We start from the raw sequence: 18508 nt of genomic DNA on the forward strand, positions 1-18508 counted from the left end.
CATACGTCTAAAAGCATTCTGGCCCTAGCCGATTGGGCTCAGTGGATAGAGCGTCAGCCTGTGGACTGAAGGGTCCTGAGTTCGATTCTGGTTGGGGGCACATGCCTGGGGTGTGGGCTTGATCCCCAATAGGGGGTGTGAAGGAGGCTGCCAATCCATGATTCTCTCTCATCACTGATGTTTCTATCTCTCTCTCCCTCTCTCTTCCTCTCTGAAATCAATAAAAATGTTTTAAATATAAATAAATAAATAAATAAATAAATAAATAAATAAATAAAAGCATTCTGAAGTAAACACCAACCACAATACAATGATGATGGGGACGTGTTAAAACCAACTGGAAGGGTCTCCCCAGGCCAAATCAGGGACAATTTAAGGAACAAAATAAAAATGATAGTGTCCATTCTGGACTCCTATTATGATAGAGCCCACTGTGTTGGAAAGAGAAATCCACTATTTGGTACCTCTCACAGTAATAATCATTTCAGGTGAGACTCAACTAATGGATGCTAAAATTACTGGGAAAGTATGATGACAAATAGGATATCATATGGTTTCTAAGTGCCTTCCCACATGATACTTATGAATTACAAAGGAAAACTCTTAGGTTTACAACGGGAGGGGAAAACTGGCAGGCACCACATAACCAAGATCAAAGTTACCTTCCTCTTGTGCCTCCTGACATGAGGTCCCAAAAAGAGCAAGGCTCTTTCTTGGGGAATTCTTGCCAGAATTTCAGAAATAGGCACATCACACACAATCTGAGGAATAGCTTGACCAGGATTCAAGTGGCAAGATCATGAAGGATGAAGACGGAGTAGCAAACTGTCACAGAGATGTGACAACAAAATGCAAAGTGGGATTCAGGACCAGAAAAAGGTTATATGGGGAAATAGACATTTGAATAAGGTCTCTAGATTCATTAATAGTATTAAGTCATTGTTTCCTTCATGGTGTTAACTGTCCTGGTGTACGATTTAGAAGGCCAGATGTATAGGAATTCTTCACAATAATTTTGCAATTATTACGATTTTGAAATAATTTTAAAATGAGAAGGTAAAAATAAACAACCCAGGCTGCAGAATAGCACATTGAAGAAAGCTGTGTGAAGATGAAGTTACACCTCGGGGAAACAAACAGAGGGGACTTCAGCCACTGCGGGGCTGGGAGACATTGCACAGGCTAGTGCAGTGGGAAGCTGAGAAGCAAGTTGGGTCTGACCACAAGGGAGGAGGAGGCAAGGCCATCTGCTAGCCTGGGACATCCTCCCACACTGCAAAGAGTCATCTCTACAAAGACTGCCAAGGTAGCCTATTTTATACCACCACGTGGAAGGGAAGGCAAAAAGAAGAAATAAATTTCTCCAAGTTAAATTCTTGTGGGGTTCTGAGATAGCCACCCATGAGTGCGTGACCTTTGAAGGCCTGGCCTTCTTAAAGGAAGGAAGACATTAGCACTCAGCTTCCCATTCTTCCCTTCATCCACCGATCCGATGATGACATGGTCCCCACTTAGTGCTGGACCGAAGTTAAGGAGGTTCCCCTCCATCCAGGGCTAGGCCACGTATACACATAGGCAACATCAGAGCAGACAATCCCCCAGGCCTGTAATTGGACTGGTGCCTGACATGTGACTGGAGCTGGGTCAATGAGAGGGGGCCCTGGGAGTTTTGCAAACATGCTGGGGGAGTTGAGACATTTTGTGACCTAGGCTGAGTTGAAAAGAGGGCTGCCCAGAGTGGCTGATGGAATCACGGACCCAGAGAGGTGTCTGCAAGGAGGAGGAGGCCAGTGGCGCATAGGGGTGGTGAGAACCTCCTCAGGATGCTGTCTGGGTACCCAGGTCCCACTACACCTGAGCATCTGTATCACCAGGGCTGGGATGGGACTGACAGGGCTCCAGGGTCACCAGTAGGGGGTGGAAACAGTGTTTGCTCAAATGGCTCCACTCTAATCTTCTAACATGAGGATCCTCAGGACCTGTGACTCACGACCCTTGTATGGAATTTGCTGGTTGTGGGCTTGAAGAGAACCTTAAGATCCAGTGAGAGCTGCCCCAATTCAGACAATGAATTAACACAGTCACCTGCCCCTTTCCTATCTTGCCCTTGAACCATAGGCAGGCTGTTATGGGCTGAGTTGTGTCACTCTAATATCCCTATGTTGAAATCCTCAACCCCAAAACCTCAGAATGTGACTGTATTTGGAGAAAGGGTTTCCAAAGAGGTAATGAAGGGAGTCGGACCTCCGTTACCACCATTTGTCCACCATCCAGAGCTGAGGGGTGAGTGCCGACATGTACACATAAGGAACCGGTGGACATTGAAATTGGGTCTCAAAAGAACTGTTGGTCCAGAAAGAAACTCACTACAGACTGATTCATTTGCTTGTCAGCATAACTATTATTGCTCGTCTCACATTCAGTTCTTATAAGTATATCTCTAGTGACACATGATCTCGCTCATCTAGGGGAAATGATGAACAACATAGACTGATGAACAAGAACAGAACCAGAAACAAAGAGGCATCGATCGGACTATAGGGCCTCAGAGGGAGGATGGGGGAGGGTGGGGGGAGGGGGGAGAGATCAACCAAAGGACTTGTGTGCATGCATATGAGCCTAACCAATGGTTAAGTTCAACAGGGGGTTGGGGCATCCGTGGGGAGGGGTGTGGGACGGGAATGGGGGGATGAGGACAAATATGGGACACCTTAATCAATAAAGAAATTAAAAAAAAAAAAAAGAGGTAATGAAGTTAAAATAAGGTCATTAGGATGGGCCCTAACCCAATGATTGGTATCCTTATAAGTAGAGGAAATTAGGATATAGACAACACAGACGGAAGACTATGTGAGGACATAGGGAGAAGATGACCTCCTACAAGGCTAAGAGAGAGGCCCCAGGAGAAACCAACTCTGCTAATGCCTTCTTCTCAGACTTTCGGCCTCCCGGAAAATAACACCTGTTGTTTAAGCCATGAGGCTGTGGTACTTTATTAGGAAAGACCCAGTAAACTCACACACCAATGTATGAATGAAGGCTGGGGTGTCACTGAAGCGGGGCAGTGGGGTTACTTGCACTGGACACTCCTGGACCTCCAGGGTTGGGTGCACTTACGAGAGAGGTACAATGATGAGAAAGGGCCCATTGATGCGCTTGTGCTCCATGAGGTACGTGATGAGTGCAATGGTCTGGATGGTCTTTCCCAGGCCCATCTCATCGGCCAGGATGCCATTCAGGTTGTTGTTGTATAGGGACACCAGCCACTCCAAGCCCTTGATCTGCAAGGAGAGAGGCAGCCAACACTGAAGCCCACACTTTAGAGATTCGAGCACAACCAGGAACAAGTTCAGCCCTAGCCACGAACTGCCCACATCCATCTTTATTTAGTGTTTTAATCTCCATCACCCCACTCCTTTTTTCCTTAGCCTCATCCTCAGCAATCATTCCTATGAAATCATAGGGTTGCTGTGTTAATAATATATGTACAGTATAAAAAATTTATTTTTCAGATGAAATTTGAACTAAAGTTACAAGGTCCATCTGTCACTGCCTGCCACCAAGCCATGTGGTACACTGGAACAAACCTGCCCACAACCATGTGACACTCAATTTGGGAGATCATTAGGGTTTCAGGAGAACATGCTGATAAATCCACCATACGGCCAATGACCACCTAACTAGCATGTCAAGATTAACTGAGAGCTTTCCAAAGCTTGCAAGGTTTCTGCATATAGGAACCGTTAGAGAAGACCGTTTTCAAATGGAATATGTTATAAAGGAAAATCTGGAAATCTTCCTAACAGATTAAGGAAGTAACTTCTGGCCACTGGAAATGTCACTGGTCACTGGCTTTGCCTCTTTGGAACTCAATACTGGAATGGAGGCAGTGAGAGTTCTTTCAAGAAAAGTTGGAGTATAAGGGCCACAACCAAACAGAAAATCTTTGATTAAATGTAAACCAGCTGCCTCTTGGGAGCTTATAAATGCGTTTGGGATTTGGGGCCACAGAAAAAGAAATTTCTACTATGGCAGCTGTAATTCTTGTCTGCCAGGAGGGGCCTGACAAAGAGCTTTAGTGCCAGTGTCACGTCACCTCCACAGAAGGAAAGGCTAGGTCCCGGGCTGCCAGCTCCAGACATTTATGCCATCACTCCTCGCTGTCCTGTACTGCACAGAGCATCAGGGAACATGGACTTGTGTCTAAACCTGGGTCCGGTACTGGTTTGACCACTCCCAAGCTGTAAGTTTGAGAAATCACTGCACCTTTCTGTTCCTCAGTTGCACACACCCCTAATCCTGTAAAGTGTGGAGGATGATAGTGCCTATTTCAGAGTTGTTGGGGATTCAGAAGCTAACGGCGTAAAAAACACGCTGCTATCCTGCCCTGCACAGATCAAGCACCCAGCAAATACTCATATATTGCACCGTTTCATTTCCTCCTGGTGGCTGACCCAACAGATCATGCTTCTACTTCACAGAAGGGGAAACTGAGGCTTAGAGAGAAAGAGTGAGGTACCCAGAGACAAGGAGTAGAATGTGAACTTGAGTCTACCCGTCTTCAGCAGCCGCCCACAAGCTGGGAACCTATGTGTCAAGACTGCTATGTAGGTACAGCCCCCTCCGGCCTCACCTGGTACTGTTTGAGGACGCCGTTGACCATAAGCGCTGACTGCTTATCCACTCTCTCGGTGACAGCATGAGCCACGGCATAATAGGACTGCAGGCCACGAGCAAGGGCCTGGGACACACCGTACTCATCATCAACGTCTTGCTTGGCATTCCTGTAAGTGAACAGAATCACTGAGTAAGGACACACATTTCTATTTGTAACAATGTACTTCTGACACAAGACTCTGGAGCAGCCCTTTCTGTCTGAGGACCTGTGACTCAAGCCTAAGATAAGAAAAGTAACTGGAAAGTCTAAGGACAGGCAAGGCAGCAAATACTAATCCGGGGAAGAGTAAAAGGGGCAGGGGGAGGGAGACAGGCACTAAGACTGAACTCCCATTTGTGGTCTCACAGTGGCTTCCAGCTAGACAATAGTAAGCACCATCCAGGGAGAAGCTGGGAAGCTTACGTCCTGCCCGGACCCCCGTGAAGGAAGCTGGTGGAGTAGGAGTGTGTGTAGGGATGCCTTACTCAATGATGTGTCGAGCGTCCACCTCAGAGACGTCATCACTGTCTGGATCTGGAATCTTCTTCTTCTCCTCCACAGGCAGGGTGGGAGGCTGTGCTGGCTGCGGCTGCTCCTCCTCCTCCTCCTACCAAGAGAAAAGACTGCATCAGCTCAAGACACCCCACAGGGACAGGCACAGGGATTCCAGGGGAGAACACACTTTTGGAAGCAACCAAAGTTTTTACAACCCTCACACCTTCTTCTTATCCCAGAATGTGTCATGCTTCCTCTTTGCATCTTCTTTTAATTGCTCGGCATATTATTTTTAGTTTTCCCAGCACAGAGTTCAGACACTTCTTTTTAAGGCTATCTCAGGGTACTTTGTACTTTTGTTTACTAACAATAGATTCTTCATGTCCCCTGCCCCCATTATACAATGTATACTACACATTTATTCCTTGTCCAACCTATTCAAGCAGATTTTCACTGTAATCTCTTGGAGTTTCTCAATATAAAACATCTAATAGACAATTTTCAATATTTGTTGCTCTTGATTTATTTCTAGGTTTATCGATATGACTAAAATGCCTAAAATATGTCAAATAATACTGGGATAACAGGCATCCTAATTTAGTAAGAGGTTTTCAATAAACCTGTAAATTAAGTGTTGTGTTTCATGAAAGTGATTTTTCAGCATTTACTGAGATGATAAAGGGGTTTTGCATGACATATTAATAAAATACACATGAATGTATTTCCTGGTAGTAAACCATCCTTGTATTTCTATATAAGTAACACAAAGTCCTAGTAATTATTTTCATGTATAATGGAACTGCTATAAAACTAAAAAAAAAACTAAAAATCCAATTAATCTGCTAAAAATTCCAATAAAAAAATCTAGTGGGATTTCTTTCGGGGTATGCAAAATGATTTTATAGATCATTTGAAATATTAAACAGGTGATAACAGCACAAACATTTTGGGCCAAAAAAAAATCATAACTGGTACAGATTTACCCTAACTGATATTATCATATCTGAAATTAATATTGGGGTGAGACTTTTGGCTAATTCTGAGTGAGGTTGTAGACAAATTCTCTCATCTAAAAGAGACTTCAGTCCGGCCAGTGTGGCTCAGTGGTTGAGCATCAACCTATGAACCAGGAGGTCATGTTTCGATTCCCTGGTCAGGATACATGCCCAGGTTTCAGGCTCGATCCCCATTAGGGGGCCTGCAGGAGGCAGCCGATCAATGATTTTTCTCTCATCATTGATGTTTCTATCTCTCTCCATCTCCTTTCCTCTCTGAAAAAAAAAAAAAAATAATATATATATATATATATATATGTATATGTGTGTGTGTGTGTGTGTGTGTGTGTGTGTGTGTACACACACACACACACACACACCCTATCTAATAAAAGAGTAATATGCTAATTGACTGTCACTCCAACACACAAGGTGGCTGCCCCCATGTGGACACAAGATGGCCACCACAAGATGGCCAGCAGGGGAGGGCAGTTGGGAGGGATCAAGCCTGCAAGGGAGGGCAGTTGGGGGCGATCAAGCCTGCAGGGGAGGGCAGTTAGGGGTGACCAGGCCGGCAGAGGAGGGAAGTTGGGGGCGACCAGGCTTGCAGGGAAGGGCAGTTGGTGGGGACCCAGGCCTGCAGGGGAGGGCAGTTGGGGGAGACCAGGCCTGCAGGGGAGGGCAGTTGGGGGGAGGGGGACCAGGCCTGCAGGAGAGGGAAGTTGGGGGTGATGAGGCCTGCAGGGGAGGGAAGTTGGGGGCAACTGGGCCTGCAGGGAAGAGCAGTTGGGGGGGGACCCAGGCCTGCAGGGGATAGCAGTTGGGGGGACCAGGCCTGCAGGGGAGGGCTGTTAGTGGTGACCAGGCCTGCAGGGGAGGGCAGTTTGGGGGGACCCAGGCCTGCAGGGGAGGACAGTTGCAGGGGGGACCAGACCAGCAAGGGAGAGCAGTTAGGGGTGATAAGGCTGGCAGGGGAGGGCAGTTAGGGGTGACCAGGCTGGCAGGGGAGGGCAGTTAGGGGTGACCAGGCTGGCAGGGGAGGGCAGTTAGGCATCAATCAGGCTGGCAGGGGAGTGGTTAGGGGGTGATCAGGCTGGCAGGCAGAAGCAGTTAGGGGCAATCAGGAAGGCAGGCAGGCGAGCAGTTGGGAGCCAGCAGTCCTGGATTGTGAGAGGGTTGTCTGACTGCCGGTTTAGGCCTAAACAGGCAGTCGGACATCCCTCGAGGGGTCCCAGATTGGAGAGGGTGCAGGCTGGGCTGAGGGACACACACATACACACACACACACGCGTGCACGAATTTCGTTCACCAGGCCTCTAGTGTATGTATGTGTATGTGTATGTGTGTGTGTGTGTGTGTGTGTGTGTGTGTATGTTTTTAAATATGAAATAAGGAATTATTATAAGTAACCCTTTACCTACAAATAACTAAGATGAAATGGACAAACTCATAGAAAGATACAAACTATTAAAACTGACTCAAGAAGTAGACAAATCTAAATAAAATCTGATAGCTAATTGAATTAGTTAACTAAAAATATTCTCACAATGAAAAGGCCAGTCCCAGATGGCTTAACAGGAGAATTCTATCAAATATTTTAAGATTAATACATTTCTTCTCAAACTCTTCCAGAAAGTAGAGAAGAAGGGAATATTTTCTAAGCCCATCTAGAAGGCCAATGTTAACCTAATATCAAAGCCACACAAAGATATCACGAGAAAACTATACTAAAATATTAGCAACACTATGATATATAGAAAAGATTGCACATCAGGACAAAGTAGAACTTATCCCAGGAATGCAAGTTTGGTTTAATGTCCAAAAATTAATTTATATAATAAAGCATACTAGTAGGGAACAGAGAAAAAAACCAATCAACTATAGACAGAATTATAAAAACTTTCAATAAACTAGGATTAAAAGATAATTTACTCAACCTGACAAAGAGCATGTACAAAAAACCTATAGCTAATACCAAAAAGCAGTGACAGACGAAATGCATTACCCCTAAAATCGGAAAAAAAGGCAAGGATGTCTGCTCTTGACACATATTCAACACTGTACTGGAGAATCTAGCCAGTGCAATATGGCAAGAAAAAAGAAATTGAAAGCACAAAGACAGGAAGCATCAGAAGTAGTATAATTGCCATTATTTACAGATGGCATGATCCTGTATGTGAAAATTCTAAAGAATCCTATATAATAATCCTATATAATAAAAGGCTAATATGCAAATCGATCGCACTGTGGAATGACCAATCGCTATGACGCACACTGACCACCAGGGGGCAGACGCTCAATGCAGGAGCTGCCCCCTGGTGGTCAGTGCACTCCCAGAGGGGGGGTGCCGCTCAACCAGAAGCCGGGCTCACGACTGGCAAGCGCAGCGGCGGTGGCGGGAGCCTCTCCGGCCTCCACGGCAGTCAGCCATCCCCCAAGGGCTCCCAGACTGTAAGAGGGTGCAGGGCAGGCTGAGGGACCCCCTTGAGTGCATGAATTTCATGCACTGGACCTCTAAACTACAATAACAACAAAACTATCAGAAATAACAATATGAGTTTAGCAAGTTCATAGGCAACCAGATCAATATTTTAAAACGTTACTTGAAAGCTTTTTAAGATCCTCTCAACCCAGCTGAAGGGGGAGTGAAGATCACCCTGCTGGATGCTAACTGTGTGAAAGGAACACTGCCTACAGAAACTGCATCCTAGCTTCCTCTGAGTTATCCTTCCCAAGGAGGAGATTCATAACAGAGAGGAGCAGGCTTTTAATCGGAGCTTTGTCAACCAGGGAAAATCTAGAAGTCACTTTAGCAAGGAATAATTAAGTGATTTAAAGACTATGCATAAGCCAGATGCGATGGCTCAGTGGATTGAGCATTATCTCATGGACCAAGAGGTCCCGGGTTCAATTCCCAGTCAGGGCACATGCCCGAGTTGTGGGCTCAATCCCCAGTAGGAGGCATGCAGGAGGCAGCCAATCAATGATTCTCTTTCATCATTGATGTTTCTATCTCTCTCCCCCTCTTCCTTCCTCTCTGAAATCAATAAAAATATATTTTAAAAAAATAATAAAGAATATGCATAAAAATGTAACCATTTATAGTATTTCCTATGAAGAGATTATAAGTAAACATGCACATGATTTAATGCTCACAACTTTATACTGATTATTTTTTGTGTGCCGAAGGCTGTTGAGCATTTGAAAAGCAGCTACTATGACCAAGAATGTGAATTTTAAATTCTACTTAATTTGATTAATTTAATTTAAAAATAAAACAGTCATGTGTGGCTAGAGGCTACTGTACTGGACAGCACAGCTCTAAAGCACCAACTTTTCATCAGGACTGAGGCCTTGGCTACCCTCTGCCCATCTCTTGTCCCACATGATGCCCAAGCAGAGTGGGAGAGTCACAGCATGCAGGGGTGACTGATACACAAGGGAGACAGGTCACCACTACAGAGCACCAAGGGCCTTGACAGAAGGAAATGGACTCTTACCTCCTCCTCTTCTTCTGAGCCACTTTCTTCACTATCAGATCTTGGAGCTACTTCATACCTAGAAAAAATATTAGTGTTTTAATATAAATCTCCCTCAAACCAGCATAATTCATTTACCTTAGCAAACTGGCTTGTTTCCAAATCAAGCAAAATCACTGCCAGCTGCCAGCCAGCTGACTCAGGATCCTGGCTGCATCTGGAATTCAAGGCCCAACTCACCCCGGGTTCATCTCAAGCCAGGCCTCCAGCTGCCCTGCTTTGGGGGCATCCGTGCCTGTAAGGATCTTCCCACTCTCCACATGGATCACTTTCACAGGCAGGTCACTCATTTGGCTGGTCTCGTCCAGAGGCTGAAAAAGAGTCACATGTGTGACTTTAGGTTCTGTGGTGACAATGCCTCAGATGTTCACTAATCATGGCCAACTGGGAAGTGCCCTGACAACTCTACAACCAAAAAATGGCACACAACCATGGCCAGTGGTTGTGAAAATGGGTTTCCTACATATCAATAATTCAGGAAAAAGTATAATCCATTGATGCAGTTTCTTTGAGATAACTGATACATGTTTTTATTTACAAATAGGTAATAGAGTCACATAGTTTAAAATTCAAGAGTGTAGAGTGTGGATTCTCCCCATCCCCTGCCCCTCAGCCTGGCAGTTTCTCTCTTCATAGATGCCCACCAGTGTCAGTTTTTCATGCATCCTTACAGATCAATTCCATGCATAAGAAACTAGAACTGGTTTCTCCCCATTTTTACACAAATGACTGTACTATTCACATTCTTCTGGCCCTTGATTTTTTTTCCATTTGTAATATGTTTGTTGCTTCATCAAGGGTCCTCATTTTTGTTGCTGTTGTTAAATAGCTAATTGGAATATTTGAAAAATAAAAGAACTATAACTTCCTCTTAGCAACACATAGGAAATTCTTTGATTTCTCATTCTGAGATATCAACTTTGGATGAACATTTCCCCCTTCAAATTTCCTGAAGACTTCAGAATAAGGATGAAGTTCTTAGTTGAAACCTTTGTTTGCATTGTGAAAATTAATAAACAAAAAACTGGGTCAACTAAATTGGACACAATTAAACTAAACTAAAACTGGCATCATGAAGGCCTGTAGAGAAGCTCTCATGTCCTATCACTCTAAATCAATTACCCCAAACAGGAAGTCAATTACAGATACCAACAGGAAGAGGCCTACGTTGCACTCCCAAACAGGAAGTGCATCTACTGTACTACCACAGCAGGAGGAAGGCTTATCTCTTATACTGCAACAAGCCTAGCCAATTGAAACCCAGCTAAACCAATGAGAAGCTGTCATCACCTGAACTCTTACTTTATTCCAATAAATTTTCATTTTTCTTTTGCTGACTTTCTTGATCCATCCTCGTTACCTTCCATCTTGTATAACAGCTCAGGATAGCTCTCTGTTTGCTAGATGAGATGCTACCTACCCAATTCATAAATCATCGAATAAAACCAATTAGATCTTCAAATGTACTCAGTTAAATTTTGTTTATTAGCAGCATCTTCCAGGAACCTATATCCCTCCCTCCCTCCAAAGTTCTGCACTACCAACACCATCCATACAGTAGAGAGAGATTAGTCTCTGTGCATAATACAACCTCACCCTCAAAGTGGCCCACCATGGTGGGGGAGGGGTGACACCAACTCCAGAGGCACAAACCCTCAATTGGTGACTTTCACCCCTGAATGTTCCTTGGGAGCGTTTAATAGTGGTGATGCCTGCACCTGCCCACCCAAAAAATCTGATTCAACTGCTCTAGGATTTTATGAAAGTTTCCCAGATGACACAGACACTGGGGCTTGCCCGGGGTGGGAATGGCTGGGGTGGGGGAGGGGGAGAATGTCAACTGGGAAAACAGGAGACATGTAAAACTTTAGACAATAAAAAAAAAAGAAAAGTTTCCCAGATGATTCAGATGTACAGCCAATGCTGAGAACCACTGGCTGGGAATAAGGACAATTCACAGCCACCACTGAATGATGCTTCTGTTACAAAACAGGCCAGGAAGAGAGCCCTTACCACGAACCACCTTGCTGCACCCTGATCTTGGATTTGCAGCCTCCATAACTGTGAGAACATAAATGTTTGTTATTTAAGCCACCCAGGCTATAATGCTATGGTGTTTTGTTGCAGCCCAAGCTGACTGAGACAGTATCAAAAGGTGATACTTAAGGAGGCTCACTACAACAATGCGTGCAATAGGAAAAAAGGCAACGGAAATAGTCACCAATAGAAGAGGAGGTAAAGAGTTGCTCAGTGCAGGATCTTTGTAACAGCTACAAATGGGAAGCAACCTAAAGAGCTATCAGTCTGAATGATGAAACAGATTCTAACATGCCAACACAATAAAATGAAAATAGAACTAATGATGTGATATGGAAAGTGGCACAAGATATTTGGCTAAGTGGGAAAAGTCTAGCTAATGTCTAAATTGACCCAAATAGTCCCAAAATAAAACAAAGAGGATACAAGCATAATAATTTCAGGAAGAATAGAGAAGATGTGACCAGGAATCAGTATGCATACCTAGGCTTCTACTTTTCATGTTATCATTTAAATGTTTTCTATAGGAAGTATTACATTTTAGAGAGGTTAGAAAGAATAGGGTAAATTAAAAATGGATCTGCCATTTGACCCAGCAACCTTACTTCTGGTAATATATCCTAAGAACTCCAAAACACCAATCAGAAAGAATATATGCACCCCTATGTTCATAGCACAGTTATGTACAATAGCTAAGATCTGGAAACAGCCCAAGTGCCCACCAGTAGATGAGTGGATAAACAAGTGATGGTACATTTATACAATGGAATACTATGCAGCTGTAAGAAGGATGAACCTGGAGACTATTACGTTAAGCCAAATAAGCCAGTTAGAGAAAGACAAGTATCACATTATATGTCTAAAAAAAAAATAAACTGACGAACAAAATAGGTCCAGAGGTATGGATACATGGAACAGAATAACAGATCTTAGTAGTGGGGTGGAGGGTGGAGTGGGAAGGGACAGAAAGAGATTAATCAAAAACCATATATGCGTAACCCATGGATACAGACAATAGCATGGGGAAGGCCTGGGAATTGGGGGTAAAAAGGAAGAAAATGGGAGACATCTGTAATACTGTCAATAATAAAATTAAATTAAAATTTTAAAAGTAGAAAGAATATGGTAAGTGTCCATGAGCTAACATGGGGCGCTGTCTGAGATACAATGCTGTATGAGAAAAAGAAAAGCTGTCCAGTGGCTCATGCATAGAAAAGGCCAGGAGCAAACACTCCATTACTCATGGTTTCCCTTTGGGAAGTGGGACAAGGAGCCAGGGGAGGTACTAAAAACAACACTTCTTATTTACACATCCCACTTTTATGTATCTTTCTCCCAAATGAGTGTATTACACCAGAATAGTTGCTTTCAGGAGGTGGGCAGGAATGTTGTGGAAAGATGGGTGTGTGAGCACAATCCCTCTCTGAGTGGGCCATTTTGTACGGTTCTGACTTTTGGAACAAGCTGGTGTTTCACACACTAAATAAATCAACAATGAGCAAATAAAACCAACAAAGGTGGGGGAAACCACACTAACAGGGGCATGAGGGGAGAAGTAATCCAAGTAGCTTCTGTGCACAATATTTAGAGAACAGACTCTCGGGATGAAGAACTCCAAACAAACACTGACCTCTAGCTAGGAGGCTCCTTGTATTTGTTTTTTTGAATTTTTATAAGAGTTTAATTTAGCCAAACTGATGACACATGCCGGGGAGCAAGATCTCAAAAGCTCTAGGAGGCTCCTTTTGGGGGGGCGGGGAGACACATTAGGAATTCTGAATGTACATCATGTGTATCCTAGGACTGAGCAAACAGGAAAGCGTACCATGGCTAATGGCAGCCAGATTTTTGCTGTTTCAATGTGGAAAGGGAAAGAACAGAAATAAACCCATGGTATTGGATTAGAACTGGTGGTGTCAGTGTGATCTCAAGATTTGTTAATATTAGTATATAAAAATAGCAATGCACATGTATACGCACACATACACCTATTTCCTACATCTGTCTGCTGAGAGGGCCTAAAAGCAATGACACTCAGAAGCAATGAGCATTCCTAGATTTTGAATTTAAAATATTCTTCTTTGAGAAAAGGAATCAAGGCTCCTTAGAGAAATGGCTGACTCCAAGGCTCAGGCAGGGAAATCAGAAGGTAAGGTTACACCATTTTGGTGTACAAAGAAGTCAGGAAGCCCCCAAAGGATGATAGGGACACATCAAAAGGACACAGGAACCAATTTGAAGGGTCTCCTACTGGCCCAACTGGAACAATTTGAGCATGAAAATAAATACTCCCCTGGCCAGGTAGCTCAGGTGGTTAGAGTGTCATCCTGATAGGCCAAGGTCATGCTCCCGTCAGCCATCCGACCCACATGGATCAGTGGTTGAGCATTGGCCTTTGAACCAGGAGGTCATGGTTCGATTCCCAGTCAGGGCACATACCTGGGTTGCGGATTCGGTCCCCAGTGTAGGGCATGTTGGAGGCAGCTGATCAATTATTCTCTCTCATCATTGATGTTTCTCTCTCTCTCTCTCTCTCTCTCTCTCTCCTTCTCCCTTCCTCTCTGAAATCAATAAAAAATATATTTTAAAAAAAAAGAATCAACCAGACCAGCTGGTGTGGCTCAGTGGCTGAGCATTGACCTGTGGACCAGGAGGTCATGGTTCGATTCCCAGTAAGGGGGCGTGCAGGAGGCAGCTGATCAATGATTCTCATCATTGATGTTTCTCTCTCTCCCTCTCCCTTCTTCTGTGAAATCAATAAAAAATATTTTTTTAAAAAAGAATCAACCAATGAATGCATAAATAAGTGGAACAACAAATTGATGTTTCTCTCTCTCCCTTCCTCTCTCAAATCAATAAATAAAAAATAAATAAATACTGACAATGAAGGATTAAACTAAATAAGAATCCATGAGTTCATACCAGGGGTTTGCAAATTATGGCCTATGGGCCAAATAGCAAATAAGAGGAAGCTTTTCCTTCCTACAGAAAGCCAACTAAAAAATAGAAGCAGGCAAAGATAATCTATGGATGTGAAACCAGTGAATTAGAAGTATTTGGAGTTACAATATATGTAGTGTCAAGTATCTCTCACATGGTGCTTAATTACAAAAGGAAAGACAGTAACTTTACAGTGGGGTTGCCTTGGTCAACATCAAGAGATCAAGGATCAAGGTCACAGCACCAGTGGCAGAACAAATCTATGCCACACATTCCCAATGTGACGCCCCAAGAAGGATACAGCGTCACTTTAGGATATTCCTTCAAAAACATATAACTTGACTTTAATCACAAGGAAACATCAGTCAAACCCAAATTGAAGGCCACTGTAGGAAATACCTGGCCTATACTCTTCTTCAAAAATACCAAGGTCACAAAAGGCAAAGAAAAAGCGAGAAGCTGTTCAAGATCAATGACAAAAGGGACTACCACTGTGTGTGACATGTGAACTGGGGTTTTCTGTTGTTGTGAAGGACACTAGAGGGACAATTGGAGAAACCTTCATAATGGTTATGGATTATATCGTAGTATTGCATCCATGTTCATTTCCAGTTTTTGATCACTGCACAATTATGGAAACGCATTATCTTGGTTTTGAGAAATACACACTGAAGCATGTGGAGGAAAAGGGCCACAATGTCTGCATCTGATGCTCAAATGGTTTAGGAAAAAATGATGATAGTGAAAACAGGGAGTTTGGGTAAGAGTGCACATAACTTCTCTGTACTGTTCTTACACCTCACATGAGTCTGAAAATAAAAACTGAAAAGTAAATAATGTGGCACATGCATAGAAAAGGTCTGGGAGAAAACACCTAATAGTTAACAATGTTTCCTCTGGGCAGTGGGATCAAGGAAGGGGTGGGATGGTGGCAGGAGACATATATGGATTTTTACCATCATCATATTCAGCTTTTACAGTTTAAAAAGAAAAAAAATTGGTTGGGGTGTTGTCTTATACAACAGAGGATGGTGGGTTCGATTCTGGTCAGGGCACATACCCAGGTTGTGTGTTCAATCCCTGCTTGGAATGCATGAGGAGGGCAACCAATCAATGTTTCTTTCTCTCTCTCTCTCTCTCTCTCTCTCTCCCCCCCGCCCGTGTGTGTGTGTGTGTGTGTGTGTGTGTGTGTGTGTGTGTGTGTATCTCTGTCTCTCTCTTCATCCCTCCCTTCCTCCTTCTGAGATCAATTTAAAGAAAGAAAGAAAAAAAAGAATGAAATAGACCCAAGGTCCAGGGCTGGGTTGACATTTCCACAAAAAACACACACCAAAAACCTGGTTCCTCACCTCGCCATCAGGTCCTATTGCAGGTGTCTGTCCTTCTGCATTTTCTGCCTTCTGGAAATAAAGAGAGATCCAGTCACTCCCTGACAGGGAGACTGAGGCAGCACAGGCCAAGAATGCCGCTCCAGTCCCCAGCATACCTTCTTTTTCTTCTTCTTCTTTTTCTCCTTGGCAACCTGGGCTGCCTTGTGCTGCCGCACCAGCTCCGTGAGGTTAGCCACGTACTCGTCTGTCTGTTGCAAGAGGTAGGCCAAGCGCTTGTCCTTCTTCTGGTCGATGAGTTTCCGGTACCCTTCCTCATCTTCTGCCTGTAAAAGCATGCAGTTATGGCATGTGCCTGCAAGACATGCTCGTCCATTAGCAACCAAGACAGGCAAATCAGAGTTGAGAAGTCCACTGGGAATTATTGTAAACCAGTATTCAGGCCCACATTTAGGGAGCTCTTAGTCACACCCTGCGTTGTGCTGTATGTAGGCCTTTCACATAACTATCGTCTTTCCCTTTAGTATTTCCCCAACTCTTACCCAGAGCTAGGCTCTGTAAGGACCTGTCTGCACAGACATAATCCTACCCAGAGTTATTTATAAAGGCCAATATCAAGTTCTGTCCCATCTGTTCACAAACATACTCCAAATCGAAACCCTTTTCTCTACCTGGTCTAAGCAATATCTCTCCCTCCCGGCTTTCTAAGAATATATCAGATCACATCACTACCCAGCTTATAGCCTTCATGACTCCCCATCATGTTCAGAATGAAATCCAAAGCCCTCCCTGTGGCCTGTAAGGCCCCAAATGACCTGCCCTTGGGACTCTGACCTCACTCCTCCACTGCACCGTTCTGTTGTAGGGGCCACTTGCGATTGGCTTTTACCTACCTTGGGCCCTTGACCTTGGTTCCTCAATCCCTAGGAGGCACTTCCTCCAGGTTTCTGCTCACCCTTTCAGTACCATCCTATCAATCCCATGTGTCCTGCTTCATTCTCTTTAGTGCACTTTCCACCACTCAAAACTGTTTCACTTGGGCAACTATCTCCCTAGGGTTAGCACAAGCCCCTTGAGGAAAGGGCTATGTCCTTCTCTTTACTTCTGTGGCCTCTGTCCACACAGTAATGCCTATCAATACCTACCCAATTAGAAAATCACCCAGGAATAAATGGTCAGAAACACAGGGTGGGGGTGGGGGACCAGATCACACCATTGATGACTCACAGCCAGGAGGGGCTGCCACCTTCATTTTCTGGTGGACATAAAGCAGCCAGCTAACTGGCTAAGGTCATGCAGGCACTCTAATGGCTGGTGTGACTGGGCAAAGGTCTGAGGCCAGTTCTTTCAGATTCTCAAACCCAAATCCTTCCACTTCTAACTCTGAGAAGCAAAATGCCTCAGTGTAATACAGGGTGACGGATTCCTGGTCCCAGTGCACACACAAAGGGATACACAGTTACAAATGCAGAATTTTACCATGAGCCTCCGCATCCTCTCCTTCTCGATTCTTTCATTTTCCTTCTTCTGTTCCCGCTCTGTGTTGGCGTGGTACGTGGCCACTGCCTTTGTGAGTTTTTGAATTTTGCCTGTGACGGATCGGTGATATTCTTTGAAATCCTTGGCATGCTGAAGAATGCTGTTGAGGTATTCCTACAAGGACACACAAGACAAGACTGACTACTGTAACATTCCCTGCGATAAAACTTTAAAGGCAGCTTGTTTAAAACCAAGAGGACATAATCAGACAATACTATAACGTTGTTTGCCTCCGAGGTTCTGAGGTTCCATGTTCTCTGTGTAAGGATAAAATTCAATGCTGGAGGGTGGTTGGAAGGGCCCTCCTTTGTACACAACAGACAGACAATCAACCTTGCTAAGACAAGCTGACAAGACATTAACTGATTCAAAATGCTCACGCCCTCCAACCAAGTTATTCCATTGCTAGGAATTTTATTTTAAGAAAATAGCAGAGCCCTGATCGGTTTGGCTCAGTGGAGAGAGCATCAGCCTGCAGACTGAAAGGTCCCAGGTTCGATTCCGGTCAAGGGCGTGTACCTTGGTTGCGGGCACATCCCCAGTAGGGAGTGTGCAGGAGGCAGCTGATCGATGTTTCTCTCTCATCGATGTTTCTAACTCTCTATCCCTCTCCCTTCCTCTCTGTAAAAAATCAATAAAATATATATTAAAAAAAAAAAAAGAAAATAGCAGAGATTGTCCAAAAAAATTCAAGAACAAAAATGCCTATTCCAGCCTTGGCCAGGTTGGATGGAGCATCACCCCGTACACCAAAAGGATACGGGTTCAACTCCCAGTCAGGGCACATACAAGGAGGCAACCGATTGATGTTCTCTCACATCAATGTTTTTTTCTCTCTCTCTCCCTTTCTCTCTCTCTCAAATCAATAAAAACATATCCTCGGGTGAGGATTAAAAAAAAAAAAAAAAAAGAATGCCTATCTCAGTGTTTGATTACCATATGTATACAGAATAAGACTGGAAAGATATATACACCAAA

At 44.0% G+C, this 18508-nt stretch overlaps 1 protein-coding gene across 2 annotated transcripts in view; it reads right to left on the reverse strand.

The window, feature by feature from the left end:
- Positions 1-18508, reverse strand: part of SMARCA4 (SWI/SNF related, matrix associated, actin dependent regulator of chromatin, subfamily a, member 4) — a 90493-nt gene that overhangs the window by 43648 nt on the left and 28337 nt on the right. For both annotated transcript variants that reach the window (XM_008158036.3, XM_054717428.1), the window contains exons 9-16: positions 17471-17644; positions 16150-16317; positions 16013-16063; positions 9867-9997; positions 9648-9705; positions 5143-5264; positions 4634-4784; positions 3118-3281 (exon numbers count right to left, since the gene is read on the reverse strand). In XM_008158036.3, the coding sequence (XP_008156258.1) occupies positions 3118-3281; positions 4634-4784; positions 5143-5264; positions 9648-9705; positions 9867-9997; positions 16013-16063; positions 16150-16317; positions 17471-17644 (1019 nt within the window). The remainder of the gene's footprint in view (positions 1-3117; positions 3282-4633; positions 4785-5142; positions 5265-9647; positions 9706-9866; positions 9998-16012; positions 16064-16149; positions 16318-17470; positions 17645-18508) is intronic.

The sequence above is a fragment of the Eptesicus fuscus genome, chromosome 6 (assembly GCF_027574615.1).
Source record: "Eptesicus fuscus isolate TK198812 chromosome 6, DD_ASM_mEF_20220401, whole genome shotgun sequence".
In the NCBI taxonomy this organism is placed as follows: Eukaryota; Metazoa; Chordata; class Mammalia; order Chiroptera; family Vespertilionidae; genus Eptesicus; species Eptesicus fuscus.